We start from the raw sequence: 25,007 nt of genomic DNA on the forward strand, positions 1-25,007 counted from the left end.
GATTGAAGGAAATTAATATGTGACGTTTGCAGAAGTCGCCAATTAGCTACAGGATTTCGTTCACTGCCTCCTTTGTTTAAGAAGCTGTGGATAAAGAGGACACTTAGAGCCTCCTACCCATTCTTCCTGTTTTCAAGTCCTAGAGAGGCCATGCCTGAACCAGCCAAGTCCGCTCCGGCCCCGAAGAAGGGCTCCAAGAAGGCGGTGACCAAGGCGCAGAAGAAGGACGGCAAGAAGCGCAAGCGCAGCCGCAAGGAGAGCTACTCGGTGTACGTGTACAAGGTGCTGAAGCAGGTGCACCCCGACACGGGCATCTCGTCCAAGGCCATGGGCATCATGAACTCGTTCGTCAACGACATCTTCGAGCGCATCGCGGGCGAGGCGTCGCGCCTGGCGCATTACAACAAGCGCTCGACCATCACGTCCCGGGAGATCCAGACGGCCGTGCGCCTGCTGCTGCCCGGCGAGCTGGCCAAGCACGCCGTGTCCGAGGGCACCAAGGCCGTCACCAAGTACACCAGCGCCAAGTGAGCCCGCCGGCTGCAGAGCAATCGGTAAGGCTCGGCCCACACCCCAAAGGCTCTTTTCAGAGCCACTCAGTCTTCTAAAGGGAACTGGCACTTACCTACATGGGGCCTTTGTTTTCTTTAAAGGAACCGTATCTGAATCCATGTTTCCATCTCGCGAGAAATTAACTATAGAGCATGGCAAGTTGAAATAACGCAGGAGACGTATTTCTGTGGGTTTCTGTAAGGAAGGATCGCGTTGGTGATTAGACAAACCTAGGGAAAGTAAGCACCCTTTGTCTCCAGAACAAAACCTGGTCACCTTTGAACACGTCAGCCTGGCAGGAGGTTCCATTGTCACAAAGCCTCGATCCCTCAGTCCTTAGTTCTCAGGTGCACCCCGAGGACGCTCTGAGAAGCGCACACATCCTTTTATTCCTTCATGTTTCTTTTCGGGATGGGGCCGGTTCTGCTCCGCCGAGTTTGGGATCGCCACCCGCCAAGTTAGAAAGGCCGCGGAAGCAAATGGAAGATCCCGCTCCTCGGTGGCCACGTCGGGCAGGGGAGCCAACCAGGGCGCAGCGCGCGCAGTTTGAACTTAACCGCCGGCTGCCCTCTGTGAGTCTGTCCTCTGCGGTGAATCTGGGCAGTGTGGTTTGGCGGGAGAAACTGCCACTTGACTGACTCCCTTGTTTCTCTGGTTGAAATTCCTCTTTAGGGGAGGGACTGGGTTCTGTTTCCTGCCTTTCCTGTCGGAGAATCTATTCCATGTTTTCTTTCTCCGTGCGCCTTGCATTTTATGTTCCTGTGGGAAGACGTTTGAAAAAAAGATGGGAAAACTCAGAGAAGCCCTGTTCCTTCACCCCCTATTCAGGGAGTCTAAATCCTTTTCTCGGCTTTAAGCCCTTAGGAATGGCATATTTACAATTAATGTTTTAATGTTTATTTATTTTTGAGAGACGGAGCACAAGAAGGGGAGGGGCAGAGAGAGAGGGAGACACAGAATCCGAAGCAGGCTCCAGGCTCCAGGCTCCGAGCTGTCAGCACAGAGCCCGACGCGGGGCTCGAACCCACAAACCGTGAGATCATGACCTGAGCTGAAGTCGGACACTTAACTGACTGAGCCACCCAGGGGCCCCAGCGAGCTCTATTCTTGATAGTAAAATTCTAGATGCGACTACATATTCATGGCCAAAATGACAAAAAGAATATATTGAGGCACATTCACCCACTAGGAGTCCACATCGCCAGAAAAAATGAAAATACACGGTAGTGTCTCTTGAATTTCAGAAATCTAAATCTCAAAAGGTTCCTATATGATTCCGCTTTATAACACTTAAAAATAAATTAATATTTAAGCAGATATAGAAGCACAGGTAAGTGTAGGATTCAAAAAACTTTACGAGCTTCATGAACAAGTTTTTAACTATCAGGAAGTGCACACCTCAGTGACTGAGGGAGGTAAGTCATTACCAACATTCCAGATTTAGTGAGAGAAGTTCCATCGTGCGTGTTTGGTACAGCTTGTTTCACACTTAAGATGTATGTTACACATACTCCCTTTCTGTAGCAAGTACTGTACTGAAAAATACAGTAGGGCAAGAACCTTGCATAAAAAGCAAGGTCCAAGCATCATCTCGTGTGTCCTAGAGGAAATCCTATAAATGAGAATTTCACACGGTACAGTGTTTCTGTAGCTAGAATTACTTTCTTTGAGGGAGTAGAAGAAAAGGACTGACAGGCCACTGAAGAGGCCCATGAATTGAGGACACTCAGGATGTGGGCTACAGTTCAGTCAGAACCCACCTGCAGCTCTTGTAAGCTTCCTGTTTACTCAGCTTCTCAAAACCTTTGGGACAGCTCTCTGATCGACCTGTGTACGGTGTGTACATGTGTGTGTGCGTGTGTGCGTATTTTGTACATGTTTGACGTATTCGTGTATATGTATATGTGTATGTTCCTTCCTTTGCTCTGTCAGGAAAGAAGTACCTTTGAACTTTATGTATCATTTCTCCTTCCATCCTCCTTCAAGATACTTCATGACAGGGGCGCCTGGGTGGCTCAGTTGGTTAAGCGTCCGACTTTGGCTCAGGTCATGATCTCGTGGTTCATGGGTTTCAGCCCTACGCTGGGCTTCAGATTCTGTGTGCGTCTCTCTCTCTGCCCTTCCCCCACTCACACTCTGTCAGTCTCAAAAATAAGTAAACATGAAAAAAAAAGAAACAAAAAGATAGTTGGCGACAGTAAATTTACCATACAGTTGGTTATTTTAATCACTACTTTTCAGACCACATATGCCTTTGATCCTGTCCATTAGCCCATTAATGCAGAAAATTGGCAGTAAATTCTGGTATTTCTGTGTTTTATAAGAATGAGGGAATCAGCAGATAAAACCCAGGGTAGGGAAGACGAGAGGATTTAGAGGGACTAAGGTAGCTCGGCACGTGCACCTTGGGCCTGGAGAATGTGTGTGGAGCAGGTGTGGATGACATAGATACGGACACAGGTGTAGGTACAGGCAACTGTCAGCAGGAAAGGTGTTTTGAAGACTACGGGGAGGGGTTCTGAGATTTGCAGAGCGGACAGGGCACGCGGAAGGAATCCGTGGTCCCTCGATACACGGTTCACACATCGGGTCCATTACACTCCAGGATTTAGAAAGTTTAAATTCCTGAAAGGAGAGAAAAATAATGAGAGAACTCAATGCTAGATTTTGTGGGTTATTTGCACTTTGGTGATCCAGGCATCTAACCCGTTGTTTTTGAAGTATCTTGATTAATTTAAGGCATCGCTGATCAGTCTTGGGAAATTGACTTGAGCTCATCCAAACCCGAATGTCACTTCACTGTCTTCTATCAGACTGGCTGGTACCTTCAGTAATCCACATATGTGCCCCAAATAATAGTTTTTTCATTTTTTCCCTAAAGAACAATTTTTAGAACACAAAGGAACAGATTGGAACATAAAAACAGATAAGAGAATCTTATCCTAAAGGAGAGGCTTTTTCCCAAGTTACATGACCTACAAATGACCTTTGTCCAAGCCAGAGAAATTCACGTTTTCCTCACTGAAAACTTCCTTCCACGTTGAACAAAGTGTCCTGACCAAAGCTTAACCCCTTTGTTCAAATTTTTAAAAATTAAAAAAAAAAATTTTTTTACTGCTTTCTAGATTTCATGCAGTTTCCCAGCCTTCAGTTAGGACATGTATTGGGCACATGACATTAATTTGGGCACAACTTACCTGAAGGTACATGGTAGATTCCTAGGTGTGGAAAACACCTGCATCTCATCACCCACAACTGTCCAGGCCACCTCAGAGGTTTATTATTTCTGAAGATGACTAGTCTATCTGCTTCCTAATACCTTTTCTTTTAAGGTTCATTTGTTTTTTTAAGTTTGTTTATTTACTTTGAGAGAGAAAGAGCATGCAAGTGGGGAAGGGGCAGAGAGAGAGAATCCCAAGCAGGCTCCGCACTGACATCTCGGAGCCCAACTCAAGGCTGGAACAGTGAGATCCTGACCTGAGCCGAAACCAAATCAGACACTCAACCGACTGAGCCCCCGGGAGCCCCGGCCGCTTCCTAACTGCTTTTAACTTCGATTTAGCTTCTGTTTCAGAGGCTCACCTTTTCTGATGTTGTGACTTAATCAGCCTATCGGGAGGTTTCATGAGTAAAGCAGACATGCGGCATTAAAAAACAAATTAACAAAACGCACAAGAAAATTATTTTCCAGACGTGAGTAAGGAAAAGAACTTTCTCTCACCTCCTATAGAGTTTAACATACATGTAAGTATTCCCAGGTCCCGACTAGAACTGCTTCAGCCTAACACGAGTGGATCGAGGGCCTGACAGGTGCAAAGCCCAGTGCTGGGGACGATGCGACATGGGCTTCGGGACGAGGACCCCACCCCTGCAGGTGTGCAAAATTCCACCAATAGAAGGAAGAAGAAAATAAGGGCCTCAGCCAAAGGGCTGTGCTTACATCATTTTGAGGGAGAAATTATGAAAAGCTGTAAGGGAACACTGGAATCCCAAGGATATTCATTTGGGGAGAACCCTATATATATAAATGTTTTGTTTTTGAGAAAGTGCGAGCAAGGCAGAAAGAGAGGGGGGCAGGGGCGCCTGGGTGGCTTTGTCCGTTAAGCACCTGACTCTTGATTTCAGCTCAGGTCATGATCTCACAGTCATGAGTCTGAGCCCCACATCCTGCTCCGTGCTGACAGCATGGAGCCTGCTTGGGTTTCTGTCTTCCTCTCCTTCTGCTCCTATCCTGCTCGTGCTCGCTCTCTCTCTCTCTCTCCAAATAAATAAGTAAACATTAAACAAACTTAAAAGAAAGAAAGAGAGGGGGACAGAAGATGTGAAGCAGGCTCTGTGTTGAGAGCAGAGAGCTCCATACAGGGCTTGAACTCACAAACCATGAGATCATGACCTGAGCCAAAGTCGGACACTGAATGGACTGAGCCAGCCAGGCGCCCCTGGGGAGGACCTCTACATGTCAGGCCAGGGCTGCTGCAGCCGGGGGAGGGGCAGAAGGGGTCGTGAGCTGTGCTTATGGCTCACATGCTGTGAGGCCTGTGCTTGTGTAGCTTGATAACCAGGTTACATTTCTTGGAGTTAATTTATGAAAAGCAGTGACTCTTATAACCCAGGTGCCCCTTTCATATCTAATATTTTTAGTGGCACCTATTTCCAGCCTAAAAGTTAAATTCCTAGGTAATGATACTAAAATGCATGCATAATTTCTAAAGGTCACAAAAACACGATAACTATTATGTAAAATGAAATGAGACAGTTATTTCAACTATAAAGGAAATGACTTCAACATAAATGCTTGCGTCCTACACAAAAACACATAGGGAAGTAGGTGGGTATTTGCACGTGTACCAGTGAGAAGTAAAACCTATAGGATGGATGTGTATATGTATCATGACATTTCTTATAAGGAACCGGCTGGTGTGGGTGGGGAGGCTGACAAGGGAGAGATCCGCAGGGCGAGTCAGGAACTGGGAGACCCAGGGAGCCCATGCGGTTCCGGCCTGAGGACCAGCAGGTTTGACACCCAGGCAGAGCCCATGGTTCAGTCCGAGTCCAAAGGCAGGAGGAAGCCAACATCCCAGCTCAAAAGCAGCCAGACGAGTAATTCTTATTCAAGGTCGGGACAGCCCTTTCATTCCATCCCTGATTTCAACTGATTGAACAAGGCCCACCCACAGTAGGGAGAACAATCTGTTTTACAGAGTAAGTCCACCAATTTATTTTTAATGTTTCTAATGTTTTATTATCATTTTTGAGAGAGAGACGGACAGAGACTGAGCGGGGAAGGGGCAGAGAGAGAGGGAGACACAATCTGAAGCAGGTTCTAGGCTCTGAGCTGTCAGCACAGAGCCCAACACGGGGCTTGAGCTCATGAACTGAGAGATCATGACTTGAGCCGAAACACTTAACCTACTGAGCCACCCAGGCGTCCCTTAAGTCTACCAATTTAAACATCACTGTCATCCAAAATCCCTCCGACAGAAACACCCAGAATAATGTCTGATTGAGTATCTGGGTAACACACGGCCCAGTCAGGTTGACACACAGGTGGTCCTCACAGAACTTTTGTGCAGAATCATCCTGGAGCCACAGACCTTGTATGTAGGTTGACTCAGGTGTTTAAACACCGAAAAGAGACGTACTCTCAGTGATGTGACTTTTGTTTTTGCAAACACCAATAATTCTTGGGGGACACGTGCATGTGAAAGGAACAAAACACAATCTCCATTTCTTGGAAACTTCAGCGCCCCCCGAAATACACACAAACACATGCGGGTGAAGACCTCGAGCTTCCTGGTTCTAGGTTTGACTCACAGGTCCTGCACCTTCAGATTGACCTACAGACACTTGGAAGTCCCGTGTACCTGACTCAGGTCTTCATGGGACATCTAGCAGCCCGTCCTCTCCTTGTGTCCGGCCTGCGCCTCCCCCCAGTCACTGGGACGCCTAAAACCAGCTTGCCTCCTTGTTCGCAGGCTCCCTCAGGGCCATCGCTGCTCTGCGGGAATGCGGACACTGGTGACTCTCATGGCAGAGGCTACAGAATGGAAATGTTAAAGGTGAGAGCAGCTGGGGGTCTTCCGACAGTGCCGGGTACCCCCAGAAACAGTCGGCAGGGCTGACACATCCGGTGGAGAGCGCGTGGAGAGACTCCGCCCTGGGGAAGCCAGTCGGTCCACGTGTCCAGCCGAACGGACACGGGAGGAGGCGGACAGCTGTTAGAGGCAAAGGGTCAGTAACCCCGAAATCGTGTCCAGCTGCTACCGCTCAGGGCAGCTTTGTGTCCGCGGGCGCGCCAGCCCCCCGGCTCAGAGCGAAGGGAGCAGCACTGACGTTGACTTTGACATTGGGTTTCAGCCCGAAGAGAAATAGCAAGCGGGACATTGAAATACCGGCGGGGTCCGCCTGCGCGGGGTCCACCGTGATACCCGAGCTCCTCTATTACTCTCGACCTTAAGAACATAACGGGACTCAACTCTCCTTGAAACGCAGAGGCTTGGCGATCCGGAGGGAATGGACTCCCCACAGCACGCCCCGCGCGGGCCTTTGCAGCAGCCACCTCCCTGCGGGGCCTCAGAAGCCTCCCTCCGGCCCCCAGCTGCGCCCGGCGGGTGGCGAGCGCCCTCCGTTGTCCGTCGGGGACGCTGAAGGCCTCCCCTTGCGGCGCGAGGACCCGCTCGGAAGCCGCGCTGCTGGGACCAAACCTCGGAGCTGTTTTCTTGGCCTCTTCACTGACACGTACGATCCTCGAAGGAAAGAAATGAGAATAACTGTGTGTGTCTTGGGGGGCACAGGGTCCCCCTTGGGAGGAAGGGGGTCAATCGTTATTGAGTGCGTCCTTGGAGAAACAGGTGATTCCAAAAAAACATCATCAGGGGCGCCTGGTGGCTCAGTCGGCTGAGCATCTGACTCTTCACTCCCGTCTTCTCCTCCGCACACTTCCGCCAGAGAGATTCTCTCTAAAACATCACTTGCCTCGTTAATAACTCTTTGCAGAACAATGTTTCTCTTTCCGCACAAATGAATCCAGGCTAGTTACACTTGGGACCATGTGGCTTGAGCCCTGAATGTTGGTGTTCGCTTTGACGAATTTGCCTGTTCTGTTCCATCTCCCGGAGATCGCAGCCCACCAGATCGTGATTGGAGAATCAGATATATCATGTATAAACTCCTTCAGTGGTGGTATATCGTGGTCTATGTCCTTTAGGACAGTGATCATGGTTTTGTTTTTCAGTTTATTTACTTATTTTGAGAGAGAGCATGCGAGCAGGGGAGAGGCAGAGAGTGAGAGAGAGAATCCATCCCAAGCAGAGACTTAAAAAAAAAAAAATCTGAGGGGAGCCTGAGTGGTTCAGTTGGTTATTTATTTAAAAATAAATAACAATGGGGCGGCCTGGGAGGCTCAGTCGGTTAAGCCTCTGACTTCTGCCCAGGTCATGATCTCAGGGTTAGTGGGTTTGAGCCCCCACATCGGGCTCTGTGCTGACAGCTAGCTCAGAGCCCGGAGCCTGCTTCCAATTCTGTGTTTCCCTCTATCTCTGACCCTCCCCTGCTCATGCTGTCTCTCTCTCTCTCTCTCTCAGAAATAAATAAAACATTTAAAAAAATTTAAAAGTTAAAAAAATAACAATGAAGTAACATTATAGATTACCATCACTATAAAAAACAAAAATTAAGGGTACCCAGGTGGTTCAATTGCTTGAGCGTCCGACTCTTGGTTTCAGTTCTGGTCATGCCCTCATGGTTTATGAGTTCGAGCCCCGAGTTGGACTCTGCTGATACCCCAGAGCTTGCTTGGGATTCTCTCTCTACCTCTCTCTCTGCCCCTCCCCCATTTATACGCTCTAAATAAATAAGTAAAAACTTTAAAAAATCAAAGGCAAAGATAACATCACCACATACCATTTAGAAAGATCAAAATCTGGAACTACTCAAATCACCAAATGCTGGCGAGGTTGTAGAGCGAGTGATGAATCCTCATTCACTCCTCGTGGGAATGCAAAATGGAAAAGTGTCTTCCAACCTGGAAGCGAGTTTGGTCAATTCTTACAAAACTATATATACTCTTTCCATATAATCTTGCAATCATTTTCTTTGGTGATCTACTACCCAAAGGAGTTGAAAACTTATGTCCACACAAGACTTGCACTCAGATGTATATATTAGCTTTATTCAGAAAACTGTCAAAACTTGGAGGTAACCAAGATGTCCTTTGGTAAGTGAATGGAGAAATAAACCAGTATATCCAGACAATGCTGTCGTTCAGTGCTAAAAGGAAATGAGCTGTGGAGCCATGAAAAAACATGGAGGAATCTTAAATGCATGTTACTAAGTGAAAGAAGTCACACAGCATTCTGGAAAAGACAAAATTACAAAGATAGTAAAGAGATCATTGGTTTCCAGGGGTTGAAGGGAGGGAGGGAGGGATGAATACATGGGGCACAGGGATTTTTATGGCAGTGAAAACACTCTGTGATGCCATAATGATGGATACACACCATTATCCAGTGAGAGTGAACTTATTGTAAACTATGGACTTCAAGGGGCACCTGGGTGGCTCGGTCGGTTGAGTGTCCAACTTCGGCTCAGGTCGCGATCTCCCAGTTTGTGGGTTCGGGCCCTGCATCAGGCTCTGTGCGGACAGGCCAGAGCCTGGAGCCCACTTTGGATTCTGTGTCTCCTTCTCTCTCTGCCCCTCCCCCCTTGGTCTCTGTCTCTCTCTTTCTGTCTCAAAAATAAACATAAATGTTAAAAAATTGTTTTAAGCAAAAAGTCAAAGATAAAGTAACAGAGCTGTTTACATATTTCTTATATATTTATAAGCTTGTCACTCAAGGACAGAAAAATATAGCATTCTGCCAGTCGATCCTTTGAGGCAAAATTTCCCATCTGTTCAAAGTGCCTATGAAAACATATAGATAACTTAATGTGCTTAATTTACAATATGCAAGGAAATAAATGACTGGCCAGCCATGGGAAATCTCTCAAAAGCAATGGTCTAGAGACGGACGAAAGGAGAAACTAGTCTGAACCTTTGCCTGAGACTCAGTTGTATAGCTTCAGACGTCTTTTTGGAAACCATATTATAACATTTTTGCTAGATGATTTAAAATTTCAAATGTCTGAATTTTTATACTAGAGGTGACTTTAAAAAGAAAAAGTTTAATGCACTGTTATAACAAAACGTGGACACAAAATAATTCCCAGATTTCCTGAGATGCTTAGAATGAAGAAAAATATCCACTAATACATGAAGGGTTTTTAAATTTTTTTTTAAATGACTTTTGGGGCATCTGGGTGGCTCAGTTGGTTAAGTGTCTGACTCTTGATTTGGGCTCAGATCATGATCTCATGGTTTGTGAGATGCGGCCCTGTGTAGGGTTCTATGCTCAGCATGGAGCCTACTTGGGATTGTCTGTCTGTCTGTCTCTCTGCTCCTCCCCCACTCATGTGTACATGTATGCACTCTTTCTCTCTCAAAATAAAGAAACATTAAAAACATAAAATGACTTTTTATATCACATCTGCTTTAATTGTGAGAATAATACCAAACATAAAATTGAGAATACAGACATGGATTTTTCATGCAAATATTCAAGTGTTACACAAAAATGTTCAATAACGATCACTTTCGAAAGTCCTTGCATTTGTGTACAAAAAAACAAGTGTGAAGTATGCCCCAATTAATATTAGAAACATGTACATATGATATGAATATGGACTTGCACATAAAACATGGTATAATCCAAATATACTAGCGTTTTTTACCAATTGGCTCTTGTGAAACTATTTTGAGAATATGGAATTATATAAAATTCTTCCACTCAAATTTGAGGGGTAGCATTATACATATATTTTTATGCGTTTTTCTTTTTATTGTACTTAGTGGAATTAATGGAATAATCAGAAACTGGACAGTCCATTACCACTTATTCTTTTAGTACTCTCTTGGGGTAAGAGTGTTAGAAAAATTAAAATTCCATATTCTTTTGAAATAAGCGGTGTACAGATGAATTCTGGGAGAACCATTTAGAGGTACACACGCAAAAAGAGGGCACACTGAGAGCGCCCTCGTGTGGATTCTGTAGACTATTAGTTCTTCCAGAAGCTCAAAGTGGAATAATAAAATTACTAATGTATTATGAGGACTTTTTTATGTTTGTTTATTTCTGAGAGTGAGAGAGAGAGCACAAGCCACACACACACACACATACACACACACACACACACACAGAATCTGAAGCAGCTCCAGGCTCTGAGCTGTCAGCGCAGGGCCCAATGCTGGGCTCAAACCTGTAGACTGTGAGATCATGACCTGAGCCAAAGTTAGACACTTAACCAACTGAGCCACCCAGGCGCTCCATGAGTATTCTTTTAATCCATACCTGGATAAGAGTGCATTGTGTGCTTTCTGAAATTTTTAATTATATTGTTTCTTAAAACTTATTATTTAAATTGAGAACCCACCCAGATCTGGTAAATTGACTTTGATAAGGTGATGTCTTATATTGGCAGACACGAATGAAGCTATTAGCTCAGAAAGTAAAGTGAGCTAGATTAAAAAAAATTATTTGGGGCCAAGATAGAGGACTGTCAGAGCAAAGTGTAATAGGCACTTGGCCTTTGAAAACAGCGTCTGGCACCAAAGTGTTCTTCAGCTTCCAGAGTTAGGCAGGTGTACCCATGATCACAGAGAGCTACCCACCTACCAGAAGCCCTAGAATGGAGATTTTGGTCTCTCTTCATGAACCAAAAGTCCTTGAAGGGGTACTGATTACAAGTTGTGAGTTAATGGGTCGAAGACATTACTGACTGAACGTAAGGATGATGTTACACATTGGGACTAACAGTAGCAGTAAAAAGAGGGTAGGCAAGAAAGTATGACAGAACCATGTTTAAATAGTTTGAGAGTTTGAGAATTAAAATTATACAAGGGCACCTGGCTCGCTCAGTTGGTACAGCTTGTGACTCAATCTGTCACACGCATTGGGCGTGTAGCCTAGTTAGAAAAAAAAAAGAAAGAAAATGTTATAGTCAAGGCTCAAAAAAGAGCTGAAATTTCATTTCAGAAAAGCAAATTTCATTTTAATGACCAGTCATCATTTGGAATGCAGACCGATTCACAAGGCATTCTTAACTTGCCGTGTGTATCAGCTCCTGCCAAGGGCATCCCCAGTGCTGCCAGCAACACGATGGTTATTAAATAAATAAATGAAATGTCTTTTTGTCCTAAAGTCAGTGATTTTCAAAATATGGTCTGAGGACCCATGAGAGTCTCTGAGACTCTTTTGGTGGGTGTGTGAGGCTACATTTATTTGTGTAATAACCCTGAAAACTTAAGTATTCCACTCTTATTTCCACTTGACAATCACATTGCAATAGATTAAATGAAGAAACAAATACCATGCAGGAATCTAGCTGTCTTCGTCTTCTATTAATCCAGAAATTAAAGATATTTACAAAATGTAAAAACAATGCTATTCTTTTATTTTTTAACTTTTTAAAAATGTTTTATTTATTTTTTGAGAGAGAGCGCGCGCGCCCGTGAGCAGGAGAGGGTCAGAGAAAGAGGCAGACACAGAACCTGAAGACAGGCTCCAGGCTGAGCTGTCCGCACAGAGCCCGACGCGGGGCTCGAACCCACGAAACCGTGAGATCATGACCTGAGCCGAAGTCGGTCGCTTAACTGCCTGAGCCACCCCGGCGCCCCTTTCCACCATAATTTAGTTTTCTCACTAATTATCTGAACAGGTGATTCTCAGCGTCAGAACTTGGATGGTAAGTGAAATATTCACACTAAAGCTATTTTGGGCTGTCTGATGTTTGTGAGAATGAAACGAAACAAAGCAAAACAGCTTAGGTCTTACTGGAAACAAAGAAGCAACATGCAGCTTTTGCACAAATGAGGAGGCGCGGACTGAACCTTCAGACTGAACACTGCACCTGCCTACCTCTAGACGGGGACTCAACGAGCACGAGCTCTCTGGAAAGCGGGGACGGCCCCGACGGAAAGCCTTCGGGGCCCGCCCGCCACCCCCACGGCGGCTGGCACCGTGCTGGGGGCCTCCGGGGCCTGCGCGTCTGGCCGCCTTCGGGGCCTTGATCGCCGCCTCCGCGGAGCACGGCTGCCGGGCGCAGGCGAGAGTCGCTGCAGACGGGACTGAGAATAAGAGAAAGCGAGTGGGAGGCGCTACGTGCCTTTTTACGCACGGCTGCCTCGGCCCGGCCGGCCTGGCCGCGCAGGACGGGGGCGGCCCCACTGCCGCCGAGGGGCTGGGGAGTAACTGAGGGCCTTCGGGTTCTCGTCGTCCACCGCTTCTCGCCCGAAGAAGGGAATTCAACAAATCAGGTGTCTAATTGGTGATACATTCAGGACCGCATCATGAGTTGTATCCAATGAAAATAAGTGTATTTAAAAAGCCAGGATTCCATTGGCTTAAGTAAACTTGAAATGTGAGCCAACGGGGCAGCTTAATTTTGGCGCCGAGTGACGACTATAAAAAGTGAAACCGTGCCTAATCCTGCCCACTTACGAGTTCTTGGCGGTTTCCTACAGTCATGTCGGGACGCGGGAAGCAGGGCGGCAAGGCGCGCGCCAAGGCCAAGACACGCTCATCAAGAGCCGGGCTGCAGTTCCCGGTGGGCCGCGTGCACCGCCTGCTGCGCAAGGGCAACTACGCCGAGCGGGTCGGGGCCGGCGCGCCCGTGTACCTGGCGGCCGTGCTCGAGTACCTGACGGCCGAGATCCTGGAGCTGGCGGGCAACGCGGCGCGCGACAACAAGAAGACGCGCATCATCCCGCGCCACCTGCAGCTGGCCATCCGCAACGACGAGGAGCTCAACAAGCTGCTGGGCCGCGTCACCATCGCGCAGGGCGGCGTCCTGCCCAACATCCAGGCCGTGCTGCTGCCCAAGAAGACCGAGAGCCACCACAAGGCCAAGGGCAAGTGAGATCGTGGAGTAGTTTGCCACAACGGCACTCCCATGTAAACCAAAGGCTCTTTTAAGAGCCACCCACAAATCTCTGGAAAAGAGCCGGGACAGTTTGAATTAGGCCCCTTAACCGGAGAGTCATGGAGTCTTACATGTGGTCAACTGGGCTGTCATTAAGGCTTATGTAATTGGACCAAATTCTACGCAGCGCATACATAACGCAAGGGGTTTTGCTTAACCAATAGGAATATTGCGCGGGCCCGTTTGAATTGCGTGCCTTAACATTTGATGTGAAACCACGTAAAAACCACGTATGTAACTAATCTGGGAGGAAACACAGCCAAGGGCAAGCGTAGCAGATGTGGGTAGAACGTGACCGCAGTATGCTGAATACGGGAGAATTAAAACTGAGCGCACAGCTGTTTTCAGAAATCTCTGGGTGGCTCTGAAAAGAGCCTTTGGGGTTGCGCAGCCTTTTCAAAGGCCAACTTCCTACTTCTTTTTCGGGGCCGCTTTCTTCGCCTTTGCAGCCTTAGGCTTAGCTGCCTTGGGCTTGGCGGCTTTGGGCTTGGCTGCCTTGGGCTTCACAGCCTTGGGCTTGGCCGGGCTCTTAGCCGCCTTCTTGGGCTTGGCGGCGGCCTTGGCCTTCTTGGGGCTCTTGGCCACCTTCTTGACCCCGGCAGCTGCCGGCTTCTTGGCCTTCTTGGGAGTCTTCTTCACCGCCTTCTTCGCGGCCGCAGCCTTCTTCGGCTTCTTGGGGGTGGCACCGGATGGCTTCTTGGGCTTGGCCGCGCCCGCCTTCTTGGCTTTGGGCTTGGCCTCCCCGGAGGCCGCCTTCTTGTTGAGCTTGAAGGAGCCCGAGGCGCCGGTGCCCTTGGTCTGCACCAGGGTGCCCTTGCTCACCAGGCTCTTGAGGCCCAGCTTGATGCGGCTGTTGTTCTTCTCCACGTCGTAGCCGGCGGCCGCCAGCGCCTTCTTGAGCGCGGCCAGCGAGAGGCCGTTGCGCTCCTTGGAGGCTGCGACCGCCTTGGTGATGAGCTCGGACACGGGCGGCCCGGACGCCTTGCGCTTCGCCGCGCCACCGCCCGCGGCCTTCTTGGTCGCCTTCTTCTTGGCAGGGGACTTCTCCACCGGCGCGGGTGCAGCCGTCTCAGCAGGCGCGGTTTCCGACATGGCCAAAGGCAGGAACTGCTAGAGGAAGAGAGACTCAAAAATCCAAAGAGCAAGTCTTGCAATGCTGCCTGACTCCGGCCAGGGGCTTATATAAGCCGGTGCCGCTCTGTGATTGGTGGAGCGTCCAATCCACTGCCCTCAGGCAGCGCCCTTCGCGGTTGGACTTCCCAACTGTGTTTGTTAGCCCTCCAAATTTGATTAAATGCTGAAAATAATTCTACACAATTTGACACTTTGAAGCTCTAAAGGAAGAAAGCAGCCTCCAGGTTCCCATGCTGGTTTGTGTTTTCATGAGTCACAGGCAACACAGGAAAGATATTTCAAAAAATCTTTTCAGCTTTTCACGTGAATCCACCGGGTTTAAGGCATTGTGCTAGTTTGTTGCAAGTTGCAATAAGTTTCTACTAACTATCAAGTGGACATTTTTAAAAAAGCTTTGTCCCTAGGTTCGGCCTTTGATTTTCTGCAAGAGAAAAGTCCCAGGCTTCCTTGGCTTGGGCATAAACGTTGTTTCTAACTGTAGCAAGTAACACAGGGGCTGCGCAGGCGACTGCCTGCAGCCCCAAATTCACCGCATAGACCCTGGTTTCAAAACCAGTTCTGCTTCCTAGGAGTTTGCAGGTGCCAATATCTTTAGAGAATGTCTTTTGCAGCTTGGAAAAGGTCAGTATCCAGAATGACGTCTGTCTGCCTTGCAGGGGAGGAAGCAAATGGCTTCACCTTCAGGATTCAATGACCTGGATTCAAATTCAAACTTAAATTGGGTGTGTTTTGATCGAGATGCTTTCTCCCTTTAGTACTAGGCAAATCCATGGTAATAGATACAAAAAGTGCTTTGCCCAGATAAGGTGCTTTAGGAAAAGTTCAAACCTGCTGAAAAAATTCAAGGGGTCCCAATAATCCTCAAAAGCACAGACTGTGGATGACATGGGTTGTGTCTGGCTTCCCAGGTGCTCTTCCCCATGCTCTCATTCAAACCCCGTATCTTCATCGACATTTAATAAATTGCACTGTCACGAATACCCTCTTTTTAAGCAGCCAGGAGACACCAATGTGGGGTTTTTGAGCAAAGACAGACCTGTATTTCAGAGAAATAGTTGACTATCGACTGTGATGAGAAGGGTGGGTTGGGAATTGAGGGACTTCAAAGTATAGAGGTTCAGAAGAATTTAGGGATACATTAGCATCCAAGAGAACTGAGGCAGGAACCTTGAGGTCGGAATGGAGGGTGGATACATTTGCTCTTCATTTGGGAGGAGGGTGGGGTGGGAAATAGATGGGATTTTGTGACTTGTCTGGATGATAAGGGAGATCTAATGATGATTAGAATCTCTGCTTCGATCAGCATTCACCTGGTTCTTCCCTGTGAAAATCTGTAGGGAAGTTTAAACTGGCCAACATATTTCTCTCCAAAGAACTCCTGGAGTTGAGCCTATAGGTAACTTAAGGCCAAATCTGGACAGTGTCCTGTTTTCTCTGGCTCTCAAGTTAAGAGTGCTTTTTATACTTTTTAATTGTGTTAGGGGAAAAAGATGCCAGAGACCATATTTGGCCCGCAAAGCCCAGAATGTTTGTTATCTGGCCATTTTGTTATGTTTTGGACTCCTCTGCATAGACACAGATTATGGGATATTGCTGCAAGCCTGCCTTTCAGAACAATGCCCATCAAGAACCAAAGAAAGGATCTTACCAAGAAAAATGTTTTGAGCAAGCATTTCCCACTATTTCAACCACAAAACTTTCAGATCTATGGTGGGGGAAATCTCTATGCTTAAGGGGCGGGAGAAAGGCATAATACTAAGGGCTAACATTCACCGAGCATGCACTAAGTGCCAGGAACTGATCTAAGAAGCTCTACAGTTTTGTTTTGTTTGCCACATTTTACAGCTGTACGAACTGAGACCCATTGAAAAGGATGAGTAATTTGCCAGAGGTTATATGGCTAGTAATTGGCAGTTCTGAGGTTTGAACCTGGACCACAGCTCTACCAGAATATGGCCTCAGCTCTATTATGATGGGAAAATGCTCAAAGGAATGGGAAGAAAACAATCTTTGAGTTTTGTAAAGAGGAGGTAGCATCAAGCAGTCTCTAAAACTAAAAGTCACTACAGAATTCCTAAACTCCTCTGTAAAAGGATTCTGGCCCCATTGGTCAGAATGGTCTTTGTTGCCAATTCCCAGATATTCCAAAAAGCTTTAGGAGCCCTTCCAAAAAGGCTGGGAAGTAAGCCTCCCTGGAAGGGCAAACTCCAAAATAGGAGAAATATAAGGCCCATATAGGCGACCAGTCTGAGAACACTCCGGAGAAAAACTGCGACCCCATGGAGTTAGGATTTGAAATCAAAAGAAGCAAATAGAGCAATTATAGTCATATGTGAAAAGCAAAGACTTGGACCAGAAGTTTAAAATAATTGGACAAAGTTAAGAGACATGACAAAGGTGTTAGGAAACACATTTTGTGTGGAAACCAGTAACTTGAAAATATCGGAGATTGAATCCCACCGGATTCCTTTTAAAAAAGACACAAACAAGAAAACAATTGTCACAAGACAACTTCATACTGAGAAGCACAATATTACTAGGAGGGCGAATACTTGTGTTAGAGCTTCTGGCAACGAGGACAGCCTACAGGTCAGAGTAGGTAGCTCATCGTCTACCTGTTTTCCACCATCACATGGGCAAAACCCAAGAGCCTATTCTTGTCAAACATTACATTAAATCGTTAAGCACTTAAGAGGAATACGTGTTCAGTGCCGAGTCATTGATGCAGAGGCACATTTCTGATGTAGAAATACTGGGGTCATTTGGCGAAAGTAAAAGGGTCTTGGCCAATTGCACAAAAGTCCAGAAACCTGAACTTGACTTTCCTAAATTTGGAGGCCTCCCTCAATGACCTCACGTAGCACAGAAAAGTTAATTTCTAACATGGCTGGATGCCTTAAAGATATTCAGAGACGGCTCCTTGGTGCAAAGCACGCAGGAGTGAGCCAGTGCGAAACCTTCCGGTTCACCACACCGAACACCGCCACCTTCTCCAAAGAGGTACAGAGCAAGTGTGGCACAGGCGCTGTTGAACACCTCCCCAAATTGTTCCCGAGGTTTCGCTATATTCTCCAGAAGCTTAACAGCTCCTTCCTGGTGACAATGGAGGGGCTCTGAAAAGAGCCTTTGAGTTGGTTGGAACCAATGATGGGGAAAGCTTTAGGCCCGCTCGCCGCGGATGCGGCGCGCCAGCTGGATGTCCTTGGGCATGATGGTGACGCGCTTGGCGTGGATGGCGCACAGGTTGGTGTCCTCGAAGAGCCCCACGAGGTAGGCCTCGCACGCCTCCTGCAGCGCCATGACGGCCGAGCTCTGGAAGCGCAGGTCGGTCTTGAAGTCCTGCGCGATCTCGCGCACCAGCCGCTGGAACGGCAGCTTGCGGATGAGCAGCTCGGTGGACTTCTGGTAGCGGCGGATCTCGCGCAGGGCCACCGTGCCGGGCCGGTAGCGGTGCGGCTTCTTGACGCCGCCCGTGGCCGGCGCGCTCTTGCGGGCCGCCTTGGTGGCCAGCTGCTTGCGCGGGGCCTTGCCGCCCGTCGACTTGCGCGCCGTCTGCTTCGTGCGAGCCATGGCAGTGGAAGTGGCTACTCGGCACTGCCCGGGGGGAGGAGAGCGGCCCCAGTACTTATAGCGCCCCCTCGCCTCCTGATTGGACAGTAGGCGCCCGCCCCGCCCCCCCGCCCCTCCCGCACTGACTTTGTTCAAGACGCCGAGGACCGGAAGCGTCTTCCCGCCTCGCTCGCGGGTGTCTAGTATCGTGTACACAGAAAGCCTCTAGGATCCATGACAACTCCTTATAATGGCGTTCTGCGAACCCGAAAGTCACCCCACTTACTTAAATAGTCTCAGGATCGGATTCCTGGTAAGAGTGTGTGGACAGAAGGCGGGACTGGGTACACGGACGGGGCTGACGCGCTTTGCGGGTCCAGCCTCTGCGACCCAGGCCAGAGCTCGCAGACGAGGGGCGAGAGCCCCGGCTTCTTACCAGCGTCGTCCAGCTGCATCTGGGACAACAGAAGGGAAAGTGCCTCGACTTTCAACGCAGGGTTGCCTTTAACAGTAGACTCGGCAGGGGCTGGAATGTAGCCGCAGTACGTACACACGGGGGCCGGGGGCGCGGAGATGCGGACAGCTTCAGGGGGTGGGGTTTCAGGATGCGGTACTCGTAAACCGCGGCAACGGGACTGGCGGTGTGGCTCCCGGGGAAACGAACCCAGACGCCTACAGCTCCTTCACAGATCGCGTGGCGGCCCTGAGAAGGGCCTTTGTGTCTGCAGACGTGGCGGGTGGCGGGCGCTCAGCCCCCGAAGCCGTAGAGGGTGCGGCCCTGGCGCTTGAGCGCGTAGACCACGTCCATGGCCGTGACCGTCTTGCGCTTGGCGTGCTCCGTGTAGGTGACGGCGTCCCGGATCACGTTCTCCAGGAACACCTTGAGCACCCCGCGCGTCTCCTCGTAGATGAGGCCGGAGATGCGCTTGACGCCGCCGCGCCGGGCCAGCCGCCGGATGGCGGGCTTCGTGATGCCCTGGATGTTGTCGCGCAGCACCTTGCGGTGGCGCTTGGCGCCGCCCTTGCCCAGGCCCTTCCCGCCCTTGCCGCGGCCGGACATGGCTGCCACGGAAGCAAACAAGTTACCGAGGGGGCGAGGCGAGAACTTATATAGTCCTCTGTCGGACCTGTTTGGGAACACCACCGGCCCGCTGCATCCGCCCGGTGAGGTCTCCGAGCCTGAGTTCGGCCCCTGTTTTCAGCATCCCTGGAGGGGCGGTGCTTAGACTGGTCGGTTAAAGAAAGCGCCTGGCGGAAAGTTCCTGAGGTTCTTTTCGCTCGCCCTGGGCTCTGTGTTCAGGTGAAGTCTTGTGTTGTCTCTGTCGCTTGGCACCGTCTCAGTGGCGATTCGTGCGGGGCACCTGCGCTCGCGTGGGGCGCTCCTGAGCTGCGCTCCAGGCGCGTGGGGCGTTCGTGAGGCCGCGTGGAGCGCCGGACGGCCTGCGTTAGCGCTGCCTGCTCAAGGTCAAGGGGGGGGGGTCTTACCTCTTCAGTTTCCTTTCTTTACCTGTTACCTATTTTGTCTTCTTTCCCTTCACTCCTTCGCTGCCACCTGTTTGGGGCAGAACTGGCCTGTTATCTTTATCTGGCTTGGAAACACTAGGTTTCTTAAGCTTGAGGAAGGTGACATTTTACCCAACATTTCCTTGCAGAGCCGATGAGCAGGCAAAACTCTACCGAGCCCCCCCCCCAAGTCCTTTTTTGAACTAGAAAGTCGGCTGCACCCAGAAACCCTCCGCTTTTAATTTGCAAATGAAATACAGAATGAAGAGACTAGGAAATACTTTATTCCGGGGAAAAACCTTGGAAAGGCAGCGTGGTGGGAGCTTTCCCTGTCTCGGGCTGCTTCGAATGGCTTCCCTCTGCCGCTGGCTGGTCTCCCAGACAGTGAATCCTTTCTCCCTGGGAACCTGCTGGGCCACACACCCTTCTCAATCCCCCAGCATCTGTTAGGTTTACACTTCCATTTCGAAAGTGTGATTATGTACTCCTTGAATAAGTACCTAATTTTATTCTAGGGATCAGCCACCAGGTGTATTCTAAACTAATTTCTGTAAGTTGAAAACGTTACCTGCGCCTGTTGTAGGGAGTGTTGTATTAGTTAATCCATTTCTTACTGAACTTCGAGTCCCGCCTCTTTTCTATCCCTGTATAAAAATAGAATCTGAGTGCTTAACCTTGAAGAAATGAAACCGTTTATCTGCTGGTGGAGCAATAACAATCTTTCCCTTGCAAGGAGAGAACAACGGGCAGCATTCTGCTACAATATGTACCTGCTGTTCTTGGAAATGTTATCAAAGACCAATCTTTTCCAGCAAGTCTTGCAACACTGAGAAAAGTTTTGACTTTGCTTGGTGAAGGTAACAAACCTTGAAAGGCCTGTAATTTGATTTGATTGAATTGCCAGTGCTAGGTCCTGAAGCATTCACATATATGTTTCCTGAAGGTGTAATTCCCTGTTAAATTAGAGACTTTGTTAATTCTCTTCTTGCCCTTGCAAGGAGAGAACAAACCGACGGCCTGCATGCATGCAGATTTTTTAGCTTCATCTGCAGGCAGTCTGTTCCCTCCATGCAAGGGGAAGAAGAGAATTAACAAAGCGTAATTTTTTAGAGTTTAAGATTCTCCTTTCATTTAAATTAAGTACTATTAAATTTTTCTTTCTCAACATGACATGAGCTGTCCAATACTTTCTTGGTGAGTAATTGGCATAAATACAGATAACTTCCCCCCCTCTCACATTAGGAGAGAGTATTTTCCCAGAGAAATATCGACAATGTTTTGAATTCTGTGAAATTCCCTTCCCCCTTAACTAGGTGAAAGTTGCTTACTGATCCTCGCTTCCCTGCCTGACAAGTTTTTAATATTCTTAGTTCCAAGTGTTGGGTTCAATGTTTTTCAGTATTGTCATATTTTCCATTTAATTTGCCACGTACTCATTTCCTTGTCGCCTAATTTTGTTTTATTTTGGCTAAGGCTCTGGAAGTGGATGGTAGGTAATTTTACATCTTTTACTGTTTTGTTGCTATTCTTTACTCAAAGTTAGTTTCCCCAGTAGTGACTAGTCCCTCTCCTAATTCTCGTTTCTTCTCTTCTGCACGTGCATGCACGTCTCGCCGTTCCTCTCCTCTCTGTTCACATACATACATTCACTTCTAGTGCATTCTACACTCACACCCATCCTCACATTCTACGTCCACATTCACTTCACCAGGCACACAGGCACACTGATCCAAACACCACTAGCTTTTGGGAGTGTTTCCCATTCCATGAACTTAGGCTCTCAAATCCTTTCTTCCACTTCATAGTGTCTTACGTCCACATAGATTAGCCTTTTACCAGCTCAGAATCTTAACTGTGAGACCTGAAAAAGCGTGGAGTTCCCTTTCCTTGCCCTCGCCTCAGAGCAGTCATCCCTGCTGGTTTCCATAAAACTTCCGTCAGCTTCTAACACCTTCCACACAATATTAAGACTGACTGAAGGGGCCGCCTGGGTGGCTCAGTTGGTTAAATGCTAGACTTTGGTTCAGGTCATCATCTAATGATTCGTGGGTTCCAGCCCCACATTGGGCTCTGCTGACAGTGCGGAGCCTGCTTGGGATTCTTTCTCTCCCTCCCTCTCTGCCCCCCACCCCCAGTAAATAATCTTTTTAAAAAAGGGTAATTGAAGAAGTTTGAGCAGAGTGCACTGCACCAACCTTGGCTTCCTCCTCTCTTCGTCTTACCCCACCCAGTATCCTAGGGTCCTGTGTCATTTTCTTGTCCACTAATGGCTGGAAAAGTGATTTTCAAAACTATTTAATCAGTGGCAACCTTTGCTTTGTTCTGAAGACTCAAATGTATTCTCCAATATAGGAGGTATTTCACACTGGACATTGCTGCCTTGTTTGTTTTCTAAGCTTCTCTTAATTAAGCTAGTTTTCATGTCTGAAATCTATCAAGCAATGTTGCCAGGAAGTTTTGTTCATCTTACCTTTCTAGTATCTCTAGAGTTGGCTACTGAGAAAACAAGAAGCACGGAGAGGCTGAGGGCCAGGGTGTAGCGGCCCCCCAGCTCTCCTGGGGAGAGGCTAAGAACACAGTTCCTAAACTTCTGCTCTTTGCAAATGAACTGGTTGCTATAGACTGAAGGTTTGTGTCCATTCAGAATTCATACGTTGAAACTTCATCCGTGATGTGATGCTCCTTGGAAGTGGAGGTATCGACAGGTGCTGAAGTCGTAAGTGCAGGGCCCTCCCGAATGCTGTTAGTGCCTCTGTAAAAGAGACCCCAGTGAGCCACTGTGTCTTCCACCGTACAGGACCATCTGTGATCCAGGAAGTAAGTTCTCGCTAGACACTGAATTTGACAAAGCCTTTGTCTCTGGCTTCCCAGTCTCCAGAACTCTGAGAAATACATTTCTGCTGTTTGTAAGCCCCGCCTCTGGTTTTCTGTTTTAACAACCGGAACAGAGACACTGGTGTCCTGTAAATCATGTTTGAAAAGTATTCAAGACTTAGATGAACATAGGGGAAGAGGAGGAAACAAGATAAAAAACAGAGAGGGAAGCAAACTGTAAGAGACTCTTAAACACAGAACAAACTGAAGGGGACGTGGGGGGGATGGGCATTGAGGAGGGCCCTGGCGGTGAGCGTTGGGTGTTGTATGTAAGTGATGAATCACTGGGTTCTACTCCTGAAGCCAAGAGTACACTGTATGTTAACTAACTTGAATTTTAATAAAGAAAGAAAAAGGAAAAAAAAAAAAGCACTCAGATTTGGTGCCTTTGGTTTTGGTGGTTATTCCAGGTTATTTGTAAGTAAATCAGAAAATTCTGTTGACGATCATGGCCCAAGTGTCCAGGCGTGAACTGAATGACAGTAGCAGGGTTGAGTCTTTGGTTCAGCTCTTCTTTTTACCAGTTACTTGTTTCTTGATCTTAGAAGAAAGAGCATTTCTCGGAATGCAGGCACTATACTTTACTTACTCATGCCCTTAATTTATCTCTACCCTTTTGCTTTCACAAATTGCACTTTGATGAGTGTTCTTGATCTGTCCTTTTATGGGTCTGTGGGAGAATTTCCTTGGGCCATAGACCTGGGCATACCCGCTACTACAAAGTAAATTAGACAGTTCTTCAAAATGTGTTGTGTAAAACCATCAGTAAAACCACCACAGGAAAGTAAGTTTCTTCACCTCGTGTGCAGCATGTGATTTTATCCAGTATTTCGTTATTTTAATTTGCATTTATATGATTACCTAGTGAAGTATGCAAATTCTTCATAAAATTGTTAGCCATTCAACTGTCTCCATTTAAAATCAGATTTTTTCCCCAAAAAACATCTGTTTGTTCTTATCTAATTATCTCAACATCTTCCCTGCCTCCTACACATAGGTGTTCCTGAGCAACAAGTACTGTCCAGAGCTGGAAGACAAGTCTGGAGAATTCCACCTTGTGAGACAGAAACTAAGAGAAACCTTCAAAGTAGTAAGATTGGCCATTAGCACAAATGAAATCTTTTTTATGAGTCGCTAATGTGTTTCTGATCAAATTAGATTGTTTTCCAAATATCAACCAATGACAAGAGTGATGACTCCTGAATGTAGTCTTATCAGGGGATGTGGGTGTATTTCCTCAGTGTTACAAGAGACACACACACCAGGATTCAGAGATGAAGTTAGATTTACTGAGTATTACTGTGCACCTACTATGTGTTCTGGGGTACTCTCCTACGGTCTCATATATAACCACATTTATCTTTAAAGCAATTTCTTGAAGAAATCAAGTATCCGTTTCATCATTAAGGAAAATGACATCTAAGATAACTTATAGTTTGGGTCACCTGGGTGGCTCAGTCAGTTAAGTGTCCTACTTGATCTGGGTTTGAGCTCTGCACTGGCCTCTGTGCTGACGACTCAGAGCCTGGAGCCTGCTTCAGATTCTGTCTTTCTCTCTCTGTCCCTCCCCTGCACATGCTTCTCTCTCTCTCTGAAAAATAAATACCATATTAACAAAAAAATTTTAAATAACTTATAATCTATGTGTTTGCTAGTCTGTACTGGTGTGGGATCTGGAAAAAGAGTCACAGAATAATAATTGGTAATGGTTTATTTAAGAAGTATTGTGGTAAGAACCCCTCCCTAAGGAGAAAGAAAAAAAATGAAGAAGAGAAGAGAAGACTTCAAAGTCTCCTAGATATGAGTCCAGCTGCCTACATCCCCCATGTTTCTGTAAATTGAAACAACTTAATCAGACTGCATGTTTACGTGTGTTACCATATATGGGAGACAAAGAAATAGAAAATGTATTTAAAAAAAAACGATGCCATGTGATGTGGGCCGCTCAGTTCTTTTGGGTACAAACCCAACTGAGCGGTGCCGGCATGAATAAAGTTGCTTCCTGGAAAGAAAAGTCTCAGTGTCACGACTCTCTGAGTGAGAATCCTGCAACAGTATATCTGGGGGCGCCTGGGTGGCTAAGTCGGTTAAGCGTCCGACTTTCGCTTAGGTCATGATCTCATGGTTCGTGGGTTCGAGCCCCACGTCGGGCTCTGTGCTGACTGCCAGCTCAGAGCCTGGAACCTATTTCAGAGTCTGTGTCTCCCTCTCTCTCTGACCCTCCCCTGCTCACTCTGTCTCTCTCTCTCTCTCCTAGAAATAAAATTAAAAAAATAAAAAAAATAAAAAGAAGTATATCTGACCATTAGAAATGGTATTTCTGGGGGTGCCTGGCTGGCTGAGTTCCTGGAGCATGCAGCTCTTAATCTCCGGGTCATGAA

At 47.5% G+C, this 25,007-nt stretch overlaps 3 protein-coding genes, 1 long non-coding RNA gene and 1 pseudogene across 6 annotated transcripts in view; 2 read left to right on the top strand and 3 right to left on the bottom strand.

Moving 5' to 3' along the window:
• Positions 1–19,404, bottom strand: part of LOC120225299 — a 28,373-nt gene extending 8,969 nt beyond the window's left edge. Inside the window, 3 exon segments of the mRNA XM_039223547.1 lie at positions 13,522–13,531; positions 17,942–18,287; positions 18,976–19,404. Coding sequence (XP_039079478.1) covers positions 13,522–13,531; positions 17,942–18,287; positions 18,976–19,309 — 690 coding nt within the window. The 5' untranslated portion in view covers positions 19,310–19,404.
• LOC120225295 lies at positions 123–24,133 on the top strand (annotated as a pseudogene).
• LOC120225300 lies at positions 2,830–12,852 on the bottom strand. 2 transcript variants are annotated; one of them, XR_005526782.1, is made up of 4 exons: positions 12,504–12,852; positions 11,492–11,551; positions 8,455–8,575; positions 2,830–3,177 (listed from the first exon to the last, which is right to left on the bottom strand). It is a non-coding gene; the product is annotated as an uncharacterized LOC120225300 (long non-coding RNA). The 2 variants fall into 2 exon arrangements; XR_005526783.1 differs by lacking the exon at positions 11,492–11,551.
• Positions 13,111–13,571, top strand: LOC120225297 (histone H2A type 1-E). Of its 2 annotated transcripts, XM_039223545.1 has the most exons (2): positions 13,111–13,191; positions 13,297–13,571. In XM_039223545.1, exons 1-2 carry the CDS (start codon positions 13,111–13,113, stop codon positions 13,501–13,503), a joined length of 288 nt encoding a protein of 95 aa, XP_039079476.1. In that variant the 3' UTR covers positions 13,504–13,571. The 2 variants fall into 2 exon arrangements, with proteins under 2 accessions (XP_039079476.1, XP_039079475.1); XM_039223544.1 differs by having other exon boundaries at positions 13,111–13,567.
• On the bottom strand, positions 13,978–14,686 carry H1-5 (H1.5 linker histone, cluster member). The gene has a single exon (XM_039223542.1). It carries the CDS (start codon positions 14,656–14,658, stop codon positions 13,978–13,980), a length of 681 nt encoding a protein of 226 aa, XP_039079473.1. The 5' UTR covers positions 14,659–14,686.
• Positions 24,134–25,007: the final 874 nt, after the last annotated feature.

This window comes from Hyaena hyaena, unplaced genomic scaffold, assembly GCF_003009895.1.
Source record: "Hyaena hyaena isolate Hyena2069 unplaced genomic scaffold, ASM300989v1 scaffold_1367, whole genome shotgun sequence".
NCBI classification, from domain to species: Eukaryota; Metazoa; Chordata; class Mammalia; order Carnivora; family Hyaenidae; genus Hyaena; species Hyaena hyaena.